The 19,833-nt window shown below is 34.2% G+C and overlaps 1 protein-coding gene across 20 annotated transcripts in view; it reads right to left on the bottom strand.

Moving 5' to 3' along the window:
* Positions 1–6,873: 6,873 nt before the first annotated feature.
* The window catches only part of svila (supervillin a), a 98,745-nt gene continuing 85,785 nt past the window's right edge, over positions 6,874–19,833 (bottom strand). For 16 of the 20 annotated variants that reach the window (XM_056469298.1, XM_056469295.1, XM_056469294.1 and 13 more), the window contains 13 exons: positions 18,884–19,025; positions 18,073–18,266; positions 17,905–17,987; positions 17,319–17,467; positions 16,352–16,457; positions 15,970–16,177; positions 15,750–15,883; positions 13,772–13,927; positions 13,404–13,547; positions 11,574–11,695; positions 11,263–11,418; positions 8,805–8,825; positions 6,874–7,716 (listed from right to left, as the gene is read on the bottom strand). In XM_056469298.1, the coding sequence (XP_056325273.1) occupies positions 7,630–7,716; positions 8,805–8,825; positions 11,263–11,418; positions 11,574–11,695; positions 13,404–13,547; positions 13,772–13,927; positions 15,750–15,883; positions 15,970–16,177; positions 16,352–16,457; positions 17,319–17,467; positions 17,905–17,987; positions 18,073–18,266; positions 18,884–19,025 (1,702 nt within the window). In that variant the 3' untranslated portion in view covers positions 6,874–7,629. Of the gene's footprint in view, positions 7,717–8,804; positions 8,868–11,262; positions 11,419–11,573; positions 11,696–13,403; positions 13,548–13,771; positions 13,928–15,749; positions 15,884–15,969; positions 16,178–16,351; positions 16,458–17,318; positions 17,468–17,904; positions 17,988–18,072; positions 18,267–18,883; positions 19,026–19,833 lie in introns of all 20 variants that reach the window. The other 4 variants (XM_056469296.1, XM_056469314.1, XM_056469312.1 and 1 more) reach the window with 2 other exon arrangements.

Raw genomic sequence — 19,833 nt, forward strand, 5'->3', positions numbered from 1 at the left:
TAAACATAATAGTTTTCTAATAACTGATTTATTTTCTCTTTGATTTTCTCCATGATGACAGTGAATAATATTTTATTAGATATTCCTCAAGACACTTCTATACAGCTTAAAGTGACATTTAAAGGCTTAACTTGATTTGTTAGGTTACCTAGGCAGGTTAAGGTAATTAAGCAAGTTATTGTATAATGATGGTTTGTTCTGTAGACGAAAAAAAAAATATCTTAAAGAGGCTGATAATTTTGACCTTAAAATGGTTTTTAAAAAAATTAAAACTGCTTTTATTCTAGCCGAAATAAAACAAATAAGACTTTCTCGAGAAGAAAAAAATATTATCAGACATACTGTGAAAATGTCCTTGCTCTGTTAAACATCATCTGGGAAATATAAAAAATAATAATATTAATTCGGCTAATAATTCTGACTTCAACTATATAACTATATAACTATATAACTATATATATATATATATATATATATATATATATATATATATATATATATATATATATATATATATATATATGTATGTATATATATATATGTATGTATATATATATATGTATGTATATATATATATGTATGTATATATATATATGTATATATATATATATGTATATATATATATATATGTATATATATATATGTATATATGTATGTATATGTATATATATATATATATATATGTATATATATATATATATATATATATATATGTATATATATATGTATATGTATATATATATATATATATATGTATATATATATATATATATATATATATATGTATATATGTATATATATATATATATATATATATATGTATATATATATATATATATATATATATATATATATATATATATATATATATATATGTATATATATATATATATATATGTATATATATATATATATATGTATATATATATATATATATATATATATATATATATATATATATTATATATATATATATATGTATATATATATATATATATATATATATGTATATATATATATATATATATATATATATATATATATATATATATATATATGTATACATATATACATACATACATACATACATTATTATTAAGTAGGATATTGTTTTTTTAATTTTATTTCTTAATAAATAGCCAACTATAAATTAAAATTATTGATGTGACAATTTATATATAACATTAGAATATGAGTTAGAGTTTTGTAAGTGATTTTATGTTTTAGAATAGAATATAGAATATTCTCAATAATATTCATAAAGGAAAAACAGGCCGTCTATGTGCCATTTATATTTCAATTAATATGGAAAACGAGTGCATGTTTTTTTCCAAAACTAATATTGGATTTTGTAAAAAATGCGTGTGCATGTACAGCAATAATTTGCACAAAGAAAAAAGTTATAGGGATTTTCTTGAAAGTAGTTGTTACTCTATCCCATTTCGAGCATCATTATGGACATTTTACTTCACAACTAATGTAGTTCAAATGATAGATCTGCGACAGAGCAAGTAAAGTTTTGGGAAACACTCGTCACTGTATCGTTCTTATACCAAACGATGCATTGTACTACGATAGTTCCGCCAAGAGTTATGTTGTTGTTTGGGAAATGCACCCCTGTGGTGTTGTGTTGGCATTTTGGTTACTGCAAACTCCCCCATGCTGCATCATTGGGAAAAAAAATTATTACAAATGTGTTAAATGTGTTTGTAATTGTGTAAAATAATGTGTGTTTTCGAAATATAAAGTTATTTGTTTTGTAAAGCAGAGTGGCTTTTGATTTAGTTAATTACCTCAGATTTAGGCTTATTAATTTGCATGTGATTCAAATGGTGTGGGACACAGAAGATAGACTCAAGCAATTTTGCCATGCTTGAAGCTTAGAGGTGGAATATAATTAAAGTTAGTTTCTGTGTGCACAGGAGGAACCACAAACCATACCCGTGTCTGCCAGAAAACAGTGGTTGGTGTGCGGTTAACGCAAACTTCACAGTTCACTTAAAGTAATCTTATTTGCACAAAATATCGGAAATGGTGCACGTATGAGTTTGTCAAGCAGTGTATTTATGCATTTAATCACTCACTTTTCTGACACACATACTCTAAATGACCCTCAATAAGCAGATCTAATTTCTTATTTAAATATGTAATTCCAAATAGTATTAAAATACAAGTTAATGTTTAGATTTCAAAGGTATACAAATATGTATATGTACATGCAACATAAACTTCAAAATTTATCAAAAACATTTCCAGGTTGATGAATAAGCTACTACATGTTAATACTTTACATTTCAGTACAGCAGTTCTTTTTTTGACTTTTCAAGAACAGAGCCATTTTTGATACATTTTTAAAAGCACATTTTAATGTAAACTTTAAATTTTTTTAAATTTATTTTTGTTTTTTTTCTGCAAGCACAGTTAATTTTCAAATTATTTATAATGTTTAAAGTAGCTGACAATAATAACTATTCTTAATAATAGGAATTAATCTGCCTTGTTTTTGAACTGTGCAGTGCTGTGGCAGCTTAATTAGGTCTACTATACTATGCTGACATTTATTTTTCCGAGGTGAAAAAAGTTTGAGAACCACTGGCCTAAACCCTTGAGCACTGGAATCTACACTGTTGTGATGTCACAATTGCATTGCATTCTGTGACATACAGGTTCTGGAGTGTAGATTTGAAGCAGATTCGCTCGAGGGGTCGAGGGTATGTCCATGTAAGATTCCCTCCTTCACTTGAAGTGGAATGCATTTGACAATGGCTGTGGAGTTTCCTTTGAGGTGACATGGTTATGAAACAATGGAACAAAATACTCTATAGGGGAAATAAATGATCATCTTACTGATTGTCCTCCATTCAAAACAGTATGCAATTGCTGTACTTGTGTGCAATTGCTGATAAATAGTTGTAATATTATCATGTAATATTCAAAACAAGCACAGGGTACAAATGGAGATGCATGATCAATATTGTTTTTAAAAAAGAACTAAAATTATTCATTCATTCACTTTCCTTTGGCTTAGTTCCTGATTTATCAGGGTTTGCCACATCAGAATGAATTAACAGAATAAACTGGCTGTAGTGTACGGGCATGTGTGAGATTGAGAGAGTGTAGGGGTTTCCCCAGTACTGAGTTGCGGCTGGAAGGGGATCTACTGTGTATAACATATGCCAGAGTAGTTGGTGGATCATTCCGCTGTGGCGACCCCTGATAAACAAGGAACTAAGAAAAATGAATGAATTAATAAATGAATATAAATAAAGCTGCAAGTAGTGATGAAAGAGACCTCGCTGTGGCGATGATTTGCAATGAAAGGGTGACGCTATGACTGTGACTCAATATCAGAACATAGATGTCTTCAGGAGAGGAGTCTCATCAAGTTTGTGAATTTTCAGGAAGATCAGACATTGTGTGGCTGAGTTATAAGTACTTCCTCCTCAGTGGCGAAGCACTGAACTTTGTCAGTCTGCCACGGACACGGCCTTTGGTGAAAACTCTAGATCTTCACAATTTATCATCACAAAGGCCTTTGGATTATACTAACAGAACTTGCTTGGAGGAGTTTGTTACGGTGTAAAACATTTCATTTAATGTTGCCAGCATGTAGGGTCAATTTTTCAAATGCATAAAAAAAACTAATAAGGGGCTTTATTAGGAGTCATAAAACAACATAGTGGGTCTCAGAATTACAGGGTCACGGATGTGTCCCTCTATACCATGGTGACCCTGTAATGCTGGTGAGTAACCTGGTGGTTTGACCCTGTAAACCATGTATACAAGAACACACACACATACAAATCTTACAGACATTAAGAATTAAATATATACTGGTAAAGTATTTATTAATTACCTTCATGAAACAATATTTTTAATTTTTGAAAAATAAAACAGTTTTCAATGTCTTGAAATAGGCGATTCTACTTTCACTAAAACACATGAAGAAATTAATGGATTATTTCATCAAACATGTAACACTAATGGCCCTGGGGAAAATAAAAATAAGTGACCACTTAAAAGTTATTGGCTATCCTGAATTGAATTAATGCAAACTATTGAGAAAATTCCATGTTTAATGTTATAAAATTGACTCAGAAATTACCACCGAAAAGAAGATTTCAGTTCATTATTGTATTAAAAGTGAAAAGAAGCAAGTAAACATTTACGAATAATCTACAATACAAAGAAATTCACACAGATTTAAACAACACAAAAGTGTGCAAATGATGACTAAATTATTGTGTGTGTGAATTATCCCTTTATTTAAAAAAATGAAGTTTATTACACTTTTTTTCATTTTAATAGGAAATTATGATTTTTTAAAATAAAAATAATCCTCAAAATGAGAATCTAAATCTTCCAGTAGGTGGTAGTAATGTCTAATGAATGAGACGAATGGGTCAAACAACTGAATCATTCAGCAAAGAAGTAAAGCACTGTCTGGACTGTTTAAAACATGGAGTCACTCAGAAAGTAGACACACACAAGATCTTTTGTGGCTCTTAAGGTAATGTTTTATGCAATTCTCAGTACCTTTTTCATTTTTAAATACAGAAATTTGACCTAATTTACAACATGTGCATTCTCAAATCTCTGAGTGGCCATGAGCAGAAGATCTGAGTTCAGTTTTCAATTAAGAATTATTATTGACCTTGATATTATTATTACTACATTACTGCTACTATTAGTTATTACAATATAGTACTATTGACCTAGTTCTTATAGTGAATGACTTCCAGTGTTTTAGAATTACTAACCCGATAGAAAAAAAACCTAATCTTCTATTCCACCTGCACAAATGTGCGAATGCGCAAATGAAAGAATCACTCACTGAGAGGACTCATCGTTTTCAAGTTATACAAAAGATTTGTTCAAAATTAATGAATGATGAATCATTCAAGAGCGATTTATTTATTCACTAATATAAATAAATCCGCTCAAATCGTTTTATTTCTTGAGCATCCGCTTCTAGCTCTAGCCTGATAGCATCACTAGCCAGCTAAAGCTATTGGCTTCTTTTACTTACTGTCTTGACTCTCTACCCTGTATAATGTCGCTTGTGTGTCTTTATTTGAGTGCAGGAGAAGCATCAGTGGAGGCGTTGAACCGGGAGGTAGTGGAAGCACAGATCCATGGCCTCAAGATGAGCTTTGGGAACAACAACCCTTGCTTGACGTCTCTCAGGTTGCTGCTTTCTCATCTGAGGTTAGTGTGATACAATCTCAACACACTCCTTCCACCTCAACCCCGTGTTTCTCTGTCCAGGCCCAGCACACCAGGGAAGCGGCACACCAAGATGTCATTCACTCCGGCACCGGGCCACCATTGCTCCTGGGTGCAGCAGCGGCAGACACGAGCCAGGACCCGGGGCAGGGTCTCTTCTCCGGTGTTTGAGGTCCCCGCAGAGAACCCTCAGGGCTCAACAATAAGGACTGCCTGATGGCCCGGGGCCAGCGTGAGAGATACTCAGGACAGTAGACAGAATCGTAACTGGCCCGATCGGACCAGTGCTGCCTTGTCACTAATTTTGATTTGCCTGCAGCTATTTGTCAACTGCATGCAAATACAGTCTTAGAATCGAGAAGCTATGTGTGCTTTTAAGTCTTTGAATGCTACCTTTTCTGTGAAGTTGTAAACACCATATTGCTTTTCGGTTTCTCTTATCTGATTGGATGTTGTGAGCATGTTTTTTTTTTTCCATAACCAGTAAAAACCAGTACAGGGACGAGAAGGCAACATGACAGCCAAATGAAATTATGAGGCAAAAAAAAAAAAAACATCTGTTTCTAACATTGTGGAAACAGTTATTTACATGGGCACAACACAATGAAAAAAATGATGTGATGTTTTGCATAGTTTGCAGTCACTTTTAGGTCAGCCATCTTTTGTTTTGCAATAAAATACCAGCACGTTTTCCAAACTGCTATAATTTACTGCTAAATATTTGAACATTTTTTAAATATTTAAATTCTAGATTCACAGACATTATTTTTGACACATGATTTAAAATATGTGGCTAAGCAATGGCTATCATTTTTTTTGGTGCAGGGCCAGTGAAAATTTTGGCAGGGCAAATAAAAATCTGAGCCACTGGTCCAATCGGGCCAGTAGAAAATATCTTTAGCGTTGAACCCTGACCCTCCGTGAGACAGGATGTGACGTCGCAATCATCAGCGATTTCATCGTTCGTCATGTTCGTGCTACTTCCGCTAAAGGTAATAATGTATGCACTTACTGCTTCCTGGTGCTTGTGTTAAAGACATTTCTGCTAAGGTACCCAATATCCTAAGCGCTGGCGAAAACATCAGAGCTGTCATCATGCACATGGGGACGAACAACACCAGGCTGCGGCAGGGACTTCAGGAGACTGATTGAGACGGTCCGGCGCACTTCAAATGAGAGGTTCAGTAGACTTTTTGCTCTGAATGAATGGCTATAAAGTGTGATTATATATATTTATAGTACTTTTATATTTTTATAATAGTAACTATTATAAAAAGTAACTCTCCCTCACCCTCATTAGCATAGACAGCCCTAAATGAGAACTAGCCGTCTGCCATTAGTTTTGAATCTGCCACTATGCTGACACATTGGCAATTATAGCTCCACCCTCTTTTGAAAAGAGGGCTGGGAGCACAGTGTCAGCTAAATTTAAAGGGACAGTCACCAAAACGGCTCAATTTATATCAAAGCTTAAAAGGGGCAGTTTCAAAGAGTTATAAAAAATAGTTGTGTGGTATTTTGAACGGAAACTTCACATACACACTCTAGGGACATCAGAGACTTATTTTATATGTTGTAAAAAGGGGTATAATAGGTTTCCTTTAAAGCACATGTTTAAACAGCAATTAAAGCACAAGACAAAAATACTAATATCTACATTATTCAGTGTTTATTTGCACCAATATTTATTATTATCACAAATATGTCTTTCGAAATGCAGACTTGCATCTGTCTTTATATAAACTGTACATGAAGGCAAGGCACTATACAATGCAGAAAAGAACGAGATTTTCTCTTTTTCCACAATTTCATTCAATGCTGTTTGAAGAGACTCACACTCCGTATATATTCACAAACACTCTCTCACATACACACACGCATAGGGTTCAAGTTCAAGCATCTAGCTGGAAGGTTAAAATAATCTTTAGGCCATTCATGAGAGCAGGTATGAACATACTTACATAAAGTGCTCCGTTGAGCTTTCTTACATTCACATAATTACTAAAAGGCATTTTTATTTGAGTTATTTCATGGGTGTTGTTTATATCAAGATGGGCAGCAGTGTATAAGTGCTGCATTGTGCATGTTGGACGGCTTTATGTGGAGAAACGCAGATCTATGAAAATAGGAGGAAAACAAGCTGGGGAGCACTCAAAACATTCAGAAAACAAAGCTCTAATTCACTGATAAACAAAAAAATACAAAAAAGGAAGAAGAAAATGAGACAGAAATGTGCTACAAGAGGCTGGTAAACCCCTGTCAATCTGTGTTCTTTTTTTCTTCCTCCAGCTTCTTTTCAGCTCCCTGTGTGGTTTGACACAGGTGGAGATTTTTTACTTGCGTTTGTCTGTTCTGGTTCAAAAGGAATGAGAGCGTTTCCTCTTGCAGATTCCTTGAGTTCCTCTAAAACAATCCTTTGGCTTTCTTCACATTCACTTGCTTCCATCCAGGCAGTGCCTCATATTCACTTCTCGTCATCTCCAAAGCTTTCTGTAAAGAACATAAACACACACATATACATATATAGAGAGATTTTATAGGATTAAAAAAACATCATACTCTCTGAAGTGTTAGAAAGAGTGAATGATTGATGACTGACAGACACACACACACACACACACACACACACACACACACACACACACACACACACACACACACACACACACACACACACGCACGCACGCCAATCAAAAAATGTGATTATCCAATATTAGAGTATCAATAATTTCAAATGGCAATGATGAAAATATTGGTTGCATATCATTTAGCCGCTAGACTAAGATTTTTTTAAAGGCAAATTATAGGGAGTATATTGGTTAATGGTGCATTCTCATTTGACCTTTTTTGCCTGCCATATTTGCATCTTGTTATATTTTTGCAACCATCTACAGTAACACTTAATACACTATCAATGTTAATAAGGACCGTTATCTCAATCAATTCTCAGTATAACTCAACCTGTTTAACCTTATGTTTTAAGACCAATTTTATTTTAGTATCTTTATGCGACTATTGTAATTGTTATTAATACACATTTTATATTATTAAAATTAATGTATTTTTACAGAATGTCTTAGGCCTTAATCTCACCAAAACTGAATTTATTTGATCAAAGAACAATAAAAAAGGAAAAAATATCCTATATCATTAAAAAAAAAAATTCTATGGTAGTTGAGCTTAATTTGAGCAGCTATTACTCTAGTATCATGATCCTTCATAAATCACAGTTGAGTAAGATTTTTGAAATATTTTGAAATAAACATTTCAAAGATTTCAAAAATGTCTTTTGATCAATCTAAAACATGCTTGCTGACTAAAACAATACATTTATGGGTAAAAAAAAAGACTGAAATGATTCTAAACTGTTTATCCATAGTGCATATTTATCAGTTAAACTATTTTAAACACAAAGTAAAAATGTCACCCCATGCGTTAGACATATCAGTGGTGAACGGTGACCCAAACACTGCTAGATACTATGCAGTTTGTGCCAAAGCATGTAGTAATGTGCTTCACACAGTGAGGATGCAGCATTAGTGGGAAAACACCAGTGTTCCTCAGGAAACAAAACTCACCTTCCCTGAAGCCCCTACACCCTGGCATGTGAAGGGAAAAATTAACCTCAGTCAGACGCAAGACTATACCAGCAAAAAGGGGGAGAAGCAGAAAGATGCAGGGAGAGACAGGTTAAGAGAGGCTGCTTTAAAGATGACATAGTGGAGGCAGAAAGGAGAAATATGAAGATGATGACAGGGAAAAAAATGGCAAAATAAAAGTAGATAGTACTGAAATGACACAATATATGACCACATACAGGAAGACTGAAGTTGCAACTTCAATAATACATACTGTATACTCTCACTGGCCACTTTATTAAGTACACCTTATGGGCTGAACCCCATTTTTTAGAACTGCTTTTATGTTGTTGACAGCAAATTCTGTCCCTACCATCCAAATGTCGCAGCGGAAATCGACACTCATCAGACCAGGCAACGTTTTTTCAATCTTCTATTATCCAATTTTGGTGAGCCTGTGTGAATTGTAGCCTCAGTTTCCTGTTCTTAGCTGACAGGAGTGGCACCCAGTGTGGTCTTCTGCTGCTGTAGCCCATCCATCTTAGGGTTCGACATGTAGTGCGTTCAGAGATGCTCTTCTGTATATCTTAGTTGTAAGGAGTGGTTAATTGAGTTACTGTTGCCTTTCTATCAGTTCGAACCAGTCTGGCCATTCTTCTCTGGCATCAACAAGGCCAGAACTGCCGCTCACTGGATATTTTCATTTTTTTGGACCGTTCTCTGTAAACTCTAGAGATGGTTGTGCGTGAAAATCCCAGTAGATCAGCAGTTTCTGAAAAACTCAGACCAGCCCATCTGGCACCAAGAACCATGCCACGTTCAGTCACTTAAATCAGCTTTCTTCCCCATTCTGATGCTCAGTTTGAACTGCAACAGATTGTCTTGACCATGTCTACATGCATTGAGTTGCTGCCATATGATTGGCCGATTAGAAATTTGCCTTAACGAGCAGTTGGACAGGTGTACCTAATGAAAAGTTCAGTTAGGGGTGTGCAAAATTGTTTATTATAATGCCGTATTTGTTTTTAAAAGTGTGCAAGCTGGCATTATTGATTGTCACTAATAAACAAAATCCTGAAAGCCCAAAAACACTGATTGTGTGATTAAATGTGTTAGGATAAACATATAATTCAAATTTAGAAAAGTAGAAATTTCCTTGAAAAGAGTGCAATTTTCCCTAAATATCAGCAAGTAAGTGCAATTCTAAAAGTAAAATGATTTTAAAATAAGCTATTACTGATTTTAGATATATACTGTAACTGTCTATGCAAAACATTTCTTTGTCTCAGAGCAGCATCCGGTGTTTCATTACTGAATTAATCTGTTTTTGAGAGAATCAGGTGAATGACTCATTGATTCATTAATAAAGTTAATGAAAAGTACATAAAATGACAAATCATTTATTTATTATCAAATCAGCCAATTGAAAGAACCATTTGAATAAATGATTCAATGGATGACAGGGATTTCCCGCCATCTACTGGCAGTTTAAGTCTCGTATTTTGTTTTCCATGCATACCTGAACAGTTTGAAGTACCAGCACAATACACACTAAGAAAAATATTGTTCAATTATTATTATTACAGTGGTCCCTCGCTATAACCCTGTTCACTTTTCACGACCTTGCAGTTTCGCAGATATTTTTCATGCAATTTGACATGCTTTTTTTTCTACAGCGCATTGTGTTCTGCGTCCTGATTAGTGCATTGTGTTCTGCGTCCTGACTGGCTGTAGATTATTGTCAATCAATCTCCTCTTTGCCGTGTCTCCTGTTCAGTACAGAATGCGATCAGCTTGCCAAATTTACAATTGCTAGCAGTGTGACTCTGATGTGCTGTACTGTATGTTTGCAAGTTTTCTCCCCACAATGACGACGAAACGTTTTGCATAGTCAAAGGCACCTGCAGTAGCACCTAAAAAGGTAGAGGAAGATGCTAACCATCGCACAAAAAGATGAACTTCTGGACATGCTAAAGGAAAGTAAAAGTTACGCGGCTGTAGGGCGCCATTACGGAATAAATAAATGAAGATCAAATGGTTTGATCTTTGGTTTCATTCTATAACACTAGACTTATTTTTCTTATTTGATCTTAGAGAGTGTTTAAACGAGAGAGAAACGTGTGAAAATGTTAATTTCTGTCTGAGAAAAAGAGTATAAAGTGTGTAGTAAGGGGTTTTACAGCTTTAAAACATCTATAATAATTGTAAAAAATAAAGCGGACTACTTTGAGGATTTCGCCTGTTGCAGGTTATTTTTAACTCCCGTGAATGACGAGGGACCTCTGTATTAAAAAAGTTCCTCCAAAATACTTATATTTAATAAAATATATTGCACACCCCCTCTGTCCAGTGTCTGACAACTTCATTATAGTTAAATGATTCATCCAGAATAAGTTTAAGCACTATTGTTTTGATCAAATGAGGGATTGTGAAACCATGTTAATGTGATTTTCTTCACCTCAAAATCCTCATCTGATAAGTAGGTTTCAAGACGTAGAGGGTCGACACCTTCCGGTAAGGGACGCGCTTTTAATTCAGCCAGTGGGTAAGTGGTCTTGCAGAGTCGGCTCAAGACATCTTCGACAAGAATGATCTGATGACACACTTCAGCCTCCTGTGAAGTTACATGAAAAAGTACAAAAAAATTAGTGGTTAGCTTGTGGACCATCTTAACCTGTGCATGAGTAGCACGAGTTTGCGTAAGTGCTAACAAAGACCCATATTCTTATAACTTGCACATGACATGCACATTTAACTGTAGTTTCTCACCTTCTCTGTGATTTCAGCGATGTCCTCTCTGTGTTCCCAGCTGGGAAACATGTTAGTGAATGTAAGAGGCTCAAGTCCTGCATGGATCAGGTAGGATTTTGGTGTCTTTTTCTCATTTTTTTCTGCAAGAACAAAGTTTAAGGAAATGGTGTTACTGTTATAAGTCACAACATTATTATAATTTAATCAAATTATAGTAATAAAAACAAAGTAGCAATACATTTAAATGAATTTAAACATATTTCATTTTAATGTAATAAAATATAATATAACTGTTATAATGTAATTGTTCATAAATGTTTGTATTTATTTATTTTTTTTTACAAAGTTTTACAATTTTTTTACAAAGTATTTTTTAAAAGTTTTATATAATAAAATGGTTTAGAAAAATTACATTTAAATATCTTTTCCATTTTAGATGACAATTTTTAAATATGGTAAGCACCTTTGAACTACCATTGGTCTAATTATGCAATAGATGGGTGTGGTTTTGGGGCTCCGCCTTCAACATTGAAACCAGAGTTTAAATAAAGTAAATGATTAGCTTAGAAAAGTCCAGCATGTCTCAACCAAAGCTCTTAAATTGTTGGCTTTTTGACTGAAAATGAGAGAAAATTCAATTGTGTTATTCAAAAGAAAATGAAACTATATCACCATATTTTTTTCTTTTCTAAAATGTATTTTGTATGTGTGTTGTAATTTATTGCATGTATTTGTATTTTTTAATAAATGTTTTTCACTTGTTTTGTGTCAATGGAGTCAACAAATACAATACAGAATTATGTATGAAAGCAAATGGCTGTAGCTGACTTTGCATTTTAAAATACATTTTTGTAGCTGTTGCAAAATCTGAATGACATACAATATGAATAAAATAAAAATGAGGGAGAAAACTGATCTACTAAATAAATGAAGAAGCAAAAGAAAGATATAGTTAAAATAAAAATGATAATAGTAATTGAACAATCCAGGGTTAAGATGAGGAATTCCATGCAAATATCAACCTTGCCAAAAAAAAGTGTTTTCAGAGTAAACTTTTTTCAAAGCAAACATTATACTTTTAAAACCTTCAAAAATGTCTCTGTCAATGTTTTCAAACAATTATATTTGATTTACTAAAGTCACTCAAGTGCTAATTTCACATCTGTCACATCCATAACAGAGAGGTTTCACATCCATAAATAAGCTTTTTTCCTCAAAAATCTAAAATATAATAAAATCAATCATTTTTGTTCTATAGTGAGCCAACTATCATTGTTTCTTTTGGGTTGTGTGGTTTAATTGACACAATTTCTACAATGTATGTTGTATACTGTAAACCGGCCAACTTTTTAGTCAAATCTATAACGCATGTTTATTTTCCTCATTCAAAGTCTGTAAATCTGAAAATTGTACAGACTGAGATTTTTCTGACGCCATAACTATTTGGTTGGTTGGTTGGTTTGGAAAACATAAACAGATATTTCAATATAATGTTAACATATACAGTACTTTCTCTGTGAATTTATGTTTTGAGTTTTTACTCAAAGTGTCACGTCCATAAGTGTCACATCCATAACGCTGGAATTGCTCGGGTACAACATAATGACCATTGCATAGTTACATAAAATTTTCAAAACTGAAAAATAGCTATATATCAAATTTAACATGGTTGATTCTTGAAGTCCAAAAATCGCCCAGTAAAATAGCCTTTTTTAGTTCTAAAGAGAAAGTAAAAGTTTCCGTCTTACAAAGATGAATTACAATTGCTTTGATTTCTTCTAGAGTGGGAGGGTTAGGTTGAAGCCATTTACAAATAATAGCCTTTTTGGGATGACTTTTTAAAATCACCTTTGCTATATTGGAGCACAGTTTCCATTGCACACTTCCTGTCAGAGTCCCACCGTATACGAGCTGAGCCTGTGCTTTCACTGTCCTGAGGCCACCAGCCCTGCCACAGGTAAACTTCATGGTGATTATCCACCAAAAACAGGGCTAAAAGACAAATCAAACAGATGAAGCAGCATCACGATAGCATCACAGAAGCATCTCATGATCTTTTAATGAGAAGAATCACATTTCCCTTATACATCATGCATGCAAAGAGTGCAGAAGTTCCTTTTTAAAATGTAATGGACACCCACACTGAATCCCTTAACAATACCATTAAGCAGACGGCACACTTAGCAGAGTTTAGCAAACATGAATGTGTCAAGCACCTGGCTGAGTAGCTGTATACAAATCCTCCTGGAGGAAAGGCATCGAGTTGACCAAATTTGGTTCTCTGGATGGATATACAAACTCCACTGCTGCAAACTCTCCCGAGGCACTGCTTAACTGGAACAGCCGAGGAGTGAAGTTGAACTTTCCTGGATCTGATACACAAGACAAAACACATGAATGTAAGGTTTTTAGAATGAAACAGAAGACTTTAGACTATCCACAAAATAAACTAGTAATAAATAAATAGCCATTCCTTATGCACCAGACTCTTTACAACAAAATCTCTATTATAAAGACTCAATAATAACAACAATTATATAAAGAACAATAACAAGAATAATAAACTGCTAAACTAACTTAGACTTGTCTTGTCATGGTTTCTATATTTTGCTGCTCTGTGGTGATTTGAAGTGCTTTTTATCCTCATTTGTAAGTCATTTTGCATAAAAGTCTTTGCTAAATAAATAAATGAAAATGTAAACACACCCCAAATAGTATATTTATATAGCATATCTACAATAGTTACACTAAATTATATTTTAGTGGGTGTCTTCTGTAAATTATACAAAAAATATGATGTTCGTTTGATGGTATGATGGTCGTTTATCATCAAAAAATAATAAAATGAAACAGTACACATTCTACAGTGTGGGAATCTTTAAAAGTCCTGTGATGTGCTTTCAAGTATGCATTTTTATTCGATGTTTGACTTAATCTCAACTGAAAAAGAGAGCATGGGACAGAGTAGCTCCTCCCCTTTAAAAAAAAACAGCCAATAGAGTTTAGTTTCTCACAGCACTGCCAGTGAGAGTGGTTGAGCTCAAGTGTATCAGTTAAAAAGCTGTTGAGAAGCTAATGAGATAGGTCGGACACTAGAGAGCATTTAATTGGTCAAGATTTAATGAGAAACTTGAAAAAAAAATGTAAAATGTTGATCCATTTAGGCGGAAGTGACAAACTACAAGCTTTACATGTTTGAATCATTTTTATATCTTCTAAATACTAATTTAGTCATTGTTTTGTACTACACTGGCTAATAGACATCCTTAAAGCCTAAAATACTGATACCAACATTTTAAAAATGTCATTTTAATTTCACTTGACCTTTAAGCTGCAAATACTTTTTGTTTGGATGCTTAAAAACCCTTTTATTAAAATGACAAGCCAACATTTAATTTTGCTGCATTAATCATAATAGAAAGAAACAATACACAAAATATGAAATAGAAACTCCATGACCACTTGTAATAATTCACATCATACTGTACATAATCCACTATCGTTTAACATAAATGTGGCGTATTCATCAAATACTCATCTAACTCATTAAAAACTGCCATAATGATTCTAAAATATGTAGCGATTGCACTAATATATCACATTACATGTAGTAGAGTTACTGTTGTTGTACTATTTAAAATAATTTCAGATTTTCCATGACTGAACTGACCCTTCTATTAGCAAATAACGTCTAGAATGACATTCAAAGTCTGACGTTTGACAAATCAGTCAAACTTGACCATAATTAGACCTGTCATTTAATGTCCATTACAAGATGGTGGCTAGTTCTGCTTACAATATGCTGCTACCTATTTTTTTGGTATATAATCAGCTTTCAAAATAAAAATGAGCATTTTCTGTACTTTGTGTATCTTTTTCTTTGTTTTGCCATGTTTGTTAACAGAACAATGTTTAATCATTAATAATTTTATTATAATTTTAGAATTATCATTGCCTTTTATATATCTTATTTATGTTTACTATTGTATGGAGAGCTCTGCTGACGTGAACTTCCGTTTGGGATTAATAAAGTCTAAACAAATCTTATTGTGATGAATATGCGAACGTGAAATGTGTCTAGGAACAACAATTTAAAATTAGAAATGGGAGATTTCATTGCCGAAATCCGTAATACTTATGACTTAATCATAAATGTGCCATAAAACCAATTTTTTCATCAACTTTTGTTCTCACCCTGGAGCATGCAGTCATACGCTTTTCGATCTCTCCTGCCCAAAGCCTCCCAGAAGCCTTGTGGTTCAGCTCCCTCGTCACACTCCTGGATGGACACTTTACTGCTGCTGTGAAGCCCTGCCTCCAGAGGACACCTGGAGAACAGAAAGTCAAAATCAGTGCTCTGTTACCCTTCTGATGTAAAGTGTCATTGGTTTGTTTGTGCAGTGAGTCAACTCACTGCTCTTTGATTTTGTTTGCAGTGGTACGGCCCACGTCACGTGTGTGCACTTGTGCCTTGCAGCCGTGCCACAGGTATAGGCTGGCTTTGGGGATGTTCAGGAGGATCATAGAGGTCCGGGATCGCAGGCTGCTGCAGTGACACACTGCCTCCAGCAGATGGCCCTCAATTGGTTTCTCTCCTCTCACACAGTACAAGCGCCAGTCGTCTGTGCATTGAGAAATCAGGTCTAGTCCATAAAATGCAATCTGATTTACATAATGTTTTTGTCTTTTGACATAATTGTTAATAATACTACTACTAATAATTAATAGTAACATTAAAAATTGTAACTAATCTTAAAAAAGTGAAAAATAGAGTTAAAGTTAGTAAAAGTGATTACTTTGTGTATTGTCTTCTTCCTCTTCTCTTTTTCCAGCATGAACAATCATTCCTCCATTGAAGCACTGTAGGAAACAAGGAGGCTCCTTTCCTTGCTGTACCTGGACCTGCGTAACATATAAAAAATAAATAAATCTACTTTATCCTTTAAACATCTAAACATGAAGACTTCAGATTTTTAGAAAGAAATTATTAATTTCATTCAGCAAAGAACACATTTAATTGATAATGAGAGTTACAATATTATTTTTAAATCTAAAAAAATTGTTGTAGCTACTTTGAACTGCTTAATTTATGAAAGATTCACCAAAAACAGAAAGCACCACAACTATTTTTAACATGGGAAACAAATGCTTCTTCACATGAATACATTAAATCACACAGAAGTTATTTTGAAAAAAAATGCTGGTTGATGGCAACAACTGACTTCCATAGTATTTCTTTTTCCTACTATGGAAGTGAATGATTAACATTAACCAGCATTTTTCAAAATATCTTCTTTTGCATTTAATAGAATATAGAAACTCAAAGGTTTAAGAGAGTAAATGGTGAGTTGTAGTGATACAGTTAAACACAATTCACTTCTGAACGTAATTCATGTTAGCCTATGGATGTGATTCTACTGTTCTTTTGGGAAGCATTTTCTGTCAGTACTTCCTTACTAACTTGTATTATTGTCTTTGTAAACACAAAGCTTCGTAAGTGTGCTCAGTGCTTAGTTCAAGATTTCCTTTCCCCTTTAAGTACATGAGTGTTGACAAAAAAAAGTGATGATGATATTTTTTCGTTATGTAGAGCAGTGGTTTTCAATTCCGGTCCTCTTGTTGGTAAACGATAATAAACGAGACTCACATTCATTTGCTCTAGTGGAACATCCGTCTATGACAATTTATTGACAATTTGTGGTGAACTATCCCTTTAAGAAACCATAAAATGAGTTAAGTATAAAACAAAATGAAATGGAGCACCTGAGCTCCTCTTTCCTCATCCAGCTCAACAGTCATCAGTGCTGACGTTCCCTTTTCATTCACCGTAGAGTTACGACCCTGCCAGAAGAAATAACAACATTTCTCCTTTCCTGGACCGATGATTCGTTCTGAATGCAGTCTCTTGCCAACTACACACACAAAAAGCAGAGAGTAAAACAACAGCAAAAGCAACAAGAAGATGTTGTTATGGTTTTCCTGGTTGCAGTTCACTTAACGGCCACCAGTGTGACTAATAGCAAGGGTTTGTGAACTCTACACCCTGGTTTCACAGACAAGGCCAGTCCTTGATTAAACTGAAAATAACTTGCAGTGAGAAATCTTGAAATACTGTAAGTGGCATAGATATGTCGCAAGATGCACACTGCTGATGTGTTTTTCAAAATAATTTCTATAAAATTGCTTAAATACCTTAATTAAAGGCGTAGTCCCGGATTAAGCTAAGCCATGTTTGTGAAGTCGGCCATATATTTAGCACCTTTAAACTTATTTTAGTTATTTGTTAAAGCAATATTGCTAATGTACTTACGTTATACATTTTATTGTTGGTTTTTATTTATTTTTTTACCTGCTGTGCTGATCATGTACTTCCATTTGACCACGTATGTGTCACCTTCATGAAACTGACCAATGCTCTGTTTGGGTAGTCGACTAAAACAAGCAAAGAAAAGACAGTATTTGTATATATAAACCGCCATTTATTTAAGAGTTTCACTATGTAACTGATTCACCCTACCTGTAGTCAAACTCTAAAATGTGCCAGACATCCACAGACAATGTGCTGATCTCAAAATTACGTCCCTCTTCACCTTCCACTAATCCATATCCTCGTCCAATGTTTACTCCATCCAGAATGGTCCTAACTGGCGTCCGTACTGCCGATAGCATCAGAGACGCATCGTAGGGCCGACATTCACCGCTCCGAAGCTCCTACAGAATTTAATAAACCAAATTTGTTTTAGATTATGAAAATTGGGAAAAAGTTACCCTGAAATATCATATTTAGTAATACCTACTAAGAAAAGAGATTTTTCCTGTATGCCCCATGATGCTTTACATGAATAACAAGGTTAACTATAAATACCTGAAGTGTTTTAAAAACGAGGTGCAAAAGTGTGCCATTATTCTCCTCACAGATCATCCGCTCAATATTAAAAGGCAATTCATTTCAGCCCTTGACGCCTGTGAATAACCACCTCAAAAAAGCGCTTGGCCACATATATGCTTGTTATACTATTTTCAGATAAAAAAAATAAACAAAACAAACGTTATTTTCATGATAGATAAAAATAAAGAACGAACACAAACGCACTTCTCATTCATTTCTCACTATGTATTTGAATTTTCTGTAGTGTAACCTTAATATCTACACTGATTTCAATCAATTAATGTGGAAGTTTGGGGAAGTGGTTCCCCAAACCATAATCTGAAATGCAGTAAAATTTGTCCCATCAATCTATAATCTGAAATATAGCATAATTTGTCCAACCCATAATTTGAAATACACTAGTCATGCATTGATATAAACTAATTCTGTGCAGATCTACCTTGTTTTCAACATGCAAGTCACCATTCTTCTTGTAGTTCTTGGAATCACTCCAGTCCAAAAACTTCTCTTTAAAAAGAGTAGTTTCATTGTGCTGAGTTAACCTGCCAAACACAGCCCAGTCTGGTCTTCCCTGGCCTTTCCTATGAACAACACATTCAGAATACAGAATTTATACAAAGCAAGGATATCAACTCTAATTTTCAAAAAAATTTCAGAATCTACCTGTAGAAAACACACTCTTTTACTAATTTCTTTTATATATATCTGACACTTTAACCTAGTGTTTCTCAACCACGTTCTTGGGAGGCCCACCAGCTCTGCACATTTTTCCAGTGTCTCCTTAACCAAACCCACCTGATTCAGATCACAAGCTTATTGACTGAAAGACCTGTAATGGGTGCGACAGACAAAGGACTGTTGTTGGTCTTCCAGGAACGTGGTTGAGAAACACTGCTTTAACCGACACTATATTTGCACCAGACACGTTCTTACTAAAAATGTAAAATATAAAAACCCACTATAAATTTTGCACAGATGAGTGGGCTTAACAAATGACCCGTAGAAACACTATAACTTTATTCTAGCACCTTATTTTCTGACCACTAACAGTTCCTTTGTATAATTAGCACTTGTGTGTATTGCCTGTTTGTGTTGATTTGCTGAATGTCTCCTCAATTGTAAGTCACTTTAGACAAAATGTCTGCCAAATGACTACATGTAAATGTATGTAAACATGATTAACCAACGCTGTGATAGTAAGTCATGCACATCCTGTCAGGGAAGCGGTTGTGTGATCAGTAGTAAATCTATTTGAAGGCCAGAGGGTGATCTTGTGTCCAAACTTCAAACACCCACAAAGAAACACAGAAACCACTGTATTATAGACAGAGAGAAGAAACAGCAGAAGATTTAACTCTTCATAGTTTCAACGTGATTAATAATCACTAC

Source organism: Danio aesculapii, chromosome 12 (genome assembly GCF_903798145.1).
Source record: "Danio aesculapii chromosome 12, fDanAes4.1, whole genome shotgun sequence".
Classification (NCBI taxonomy): Eukaryota; Metazoa; Chordata; class Actinopteri; order Cypriniformes; family Danionidae; genus Danio; species Danio aesculapii.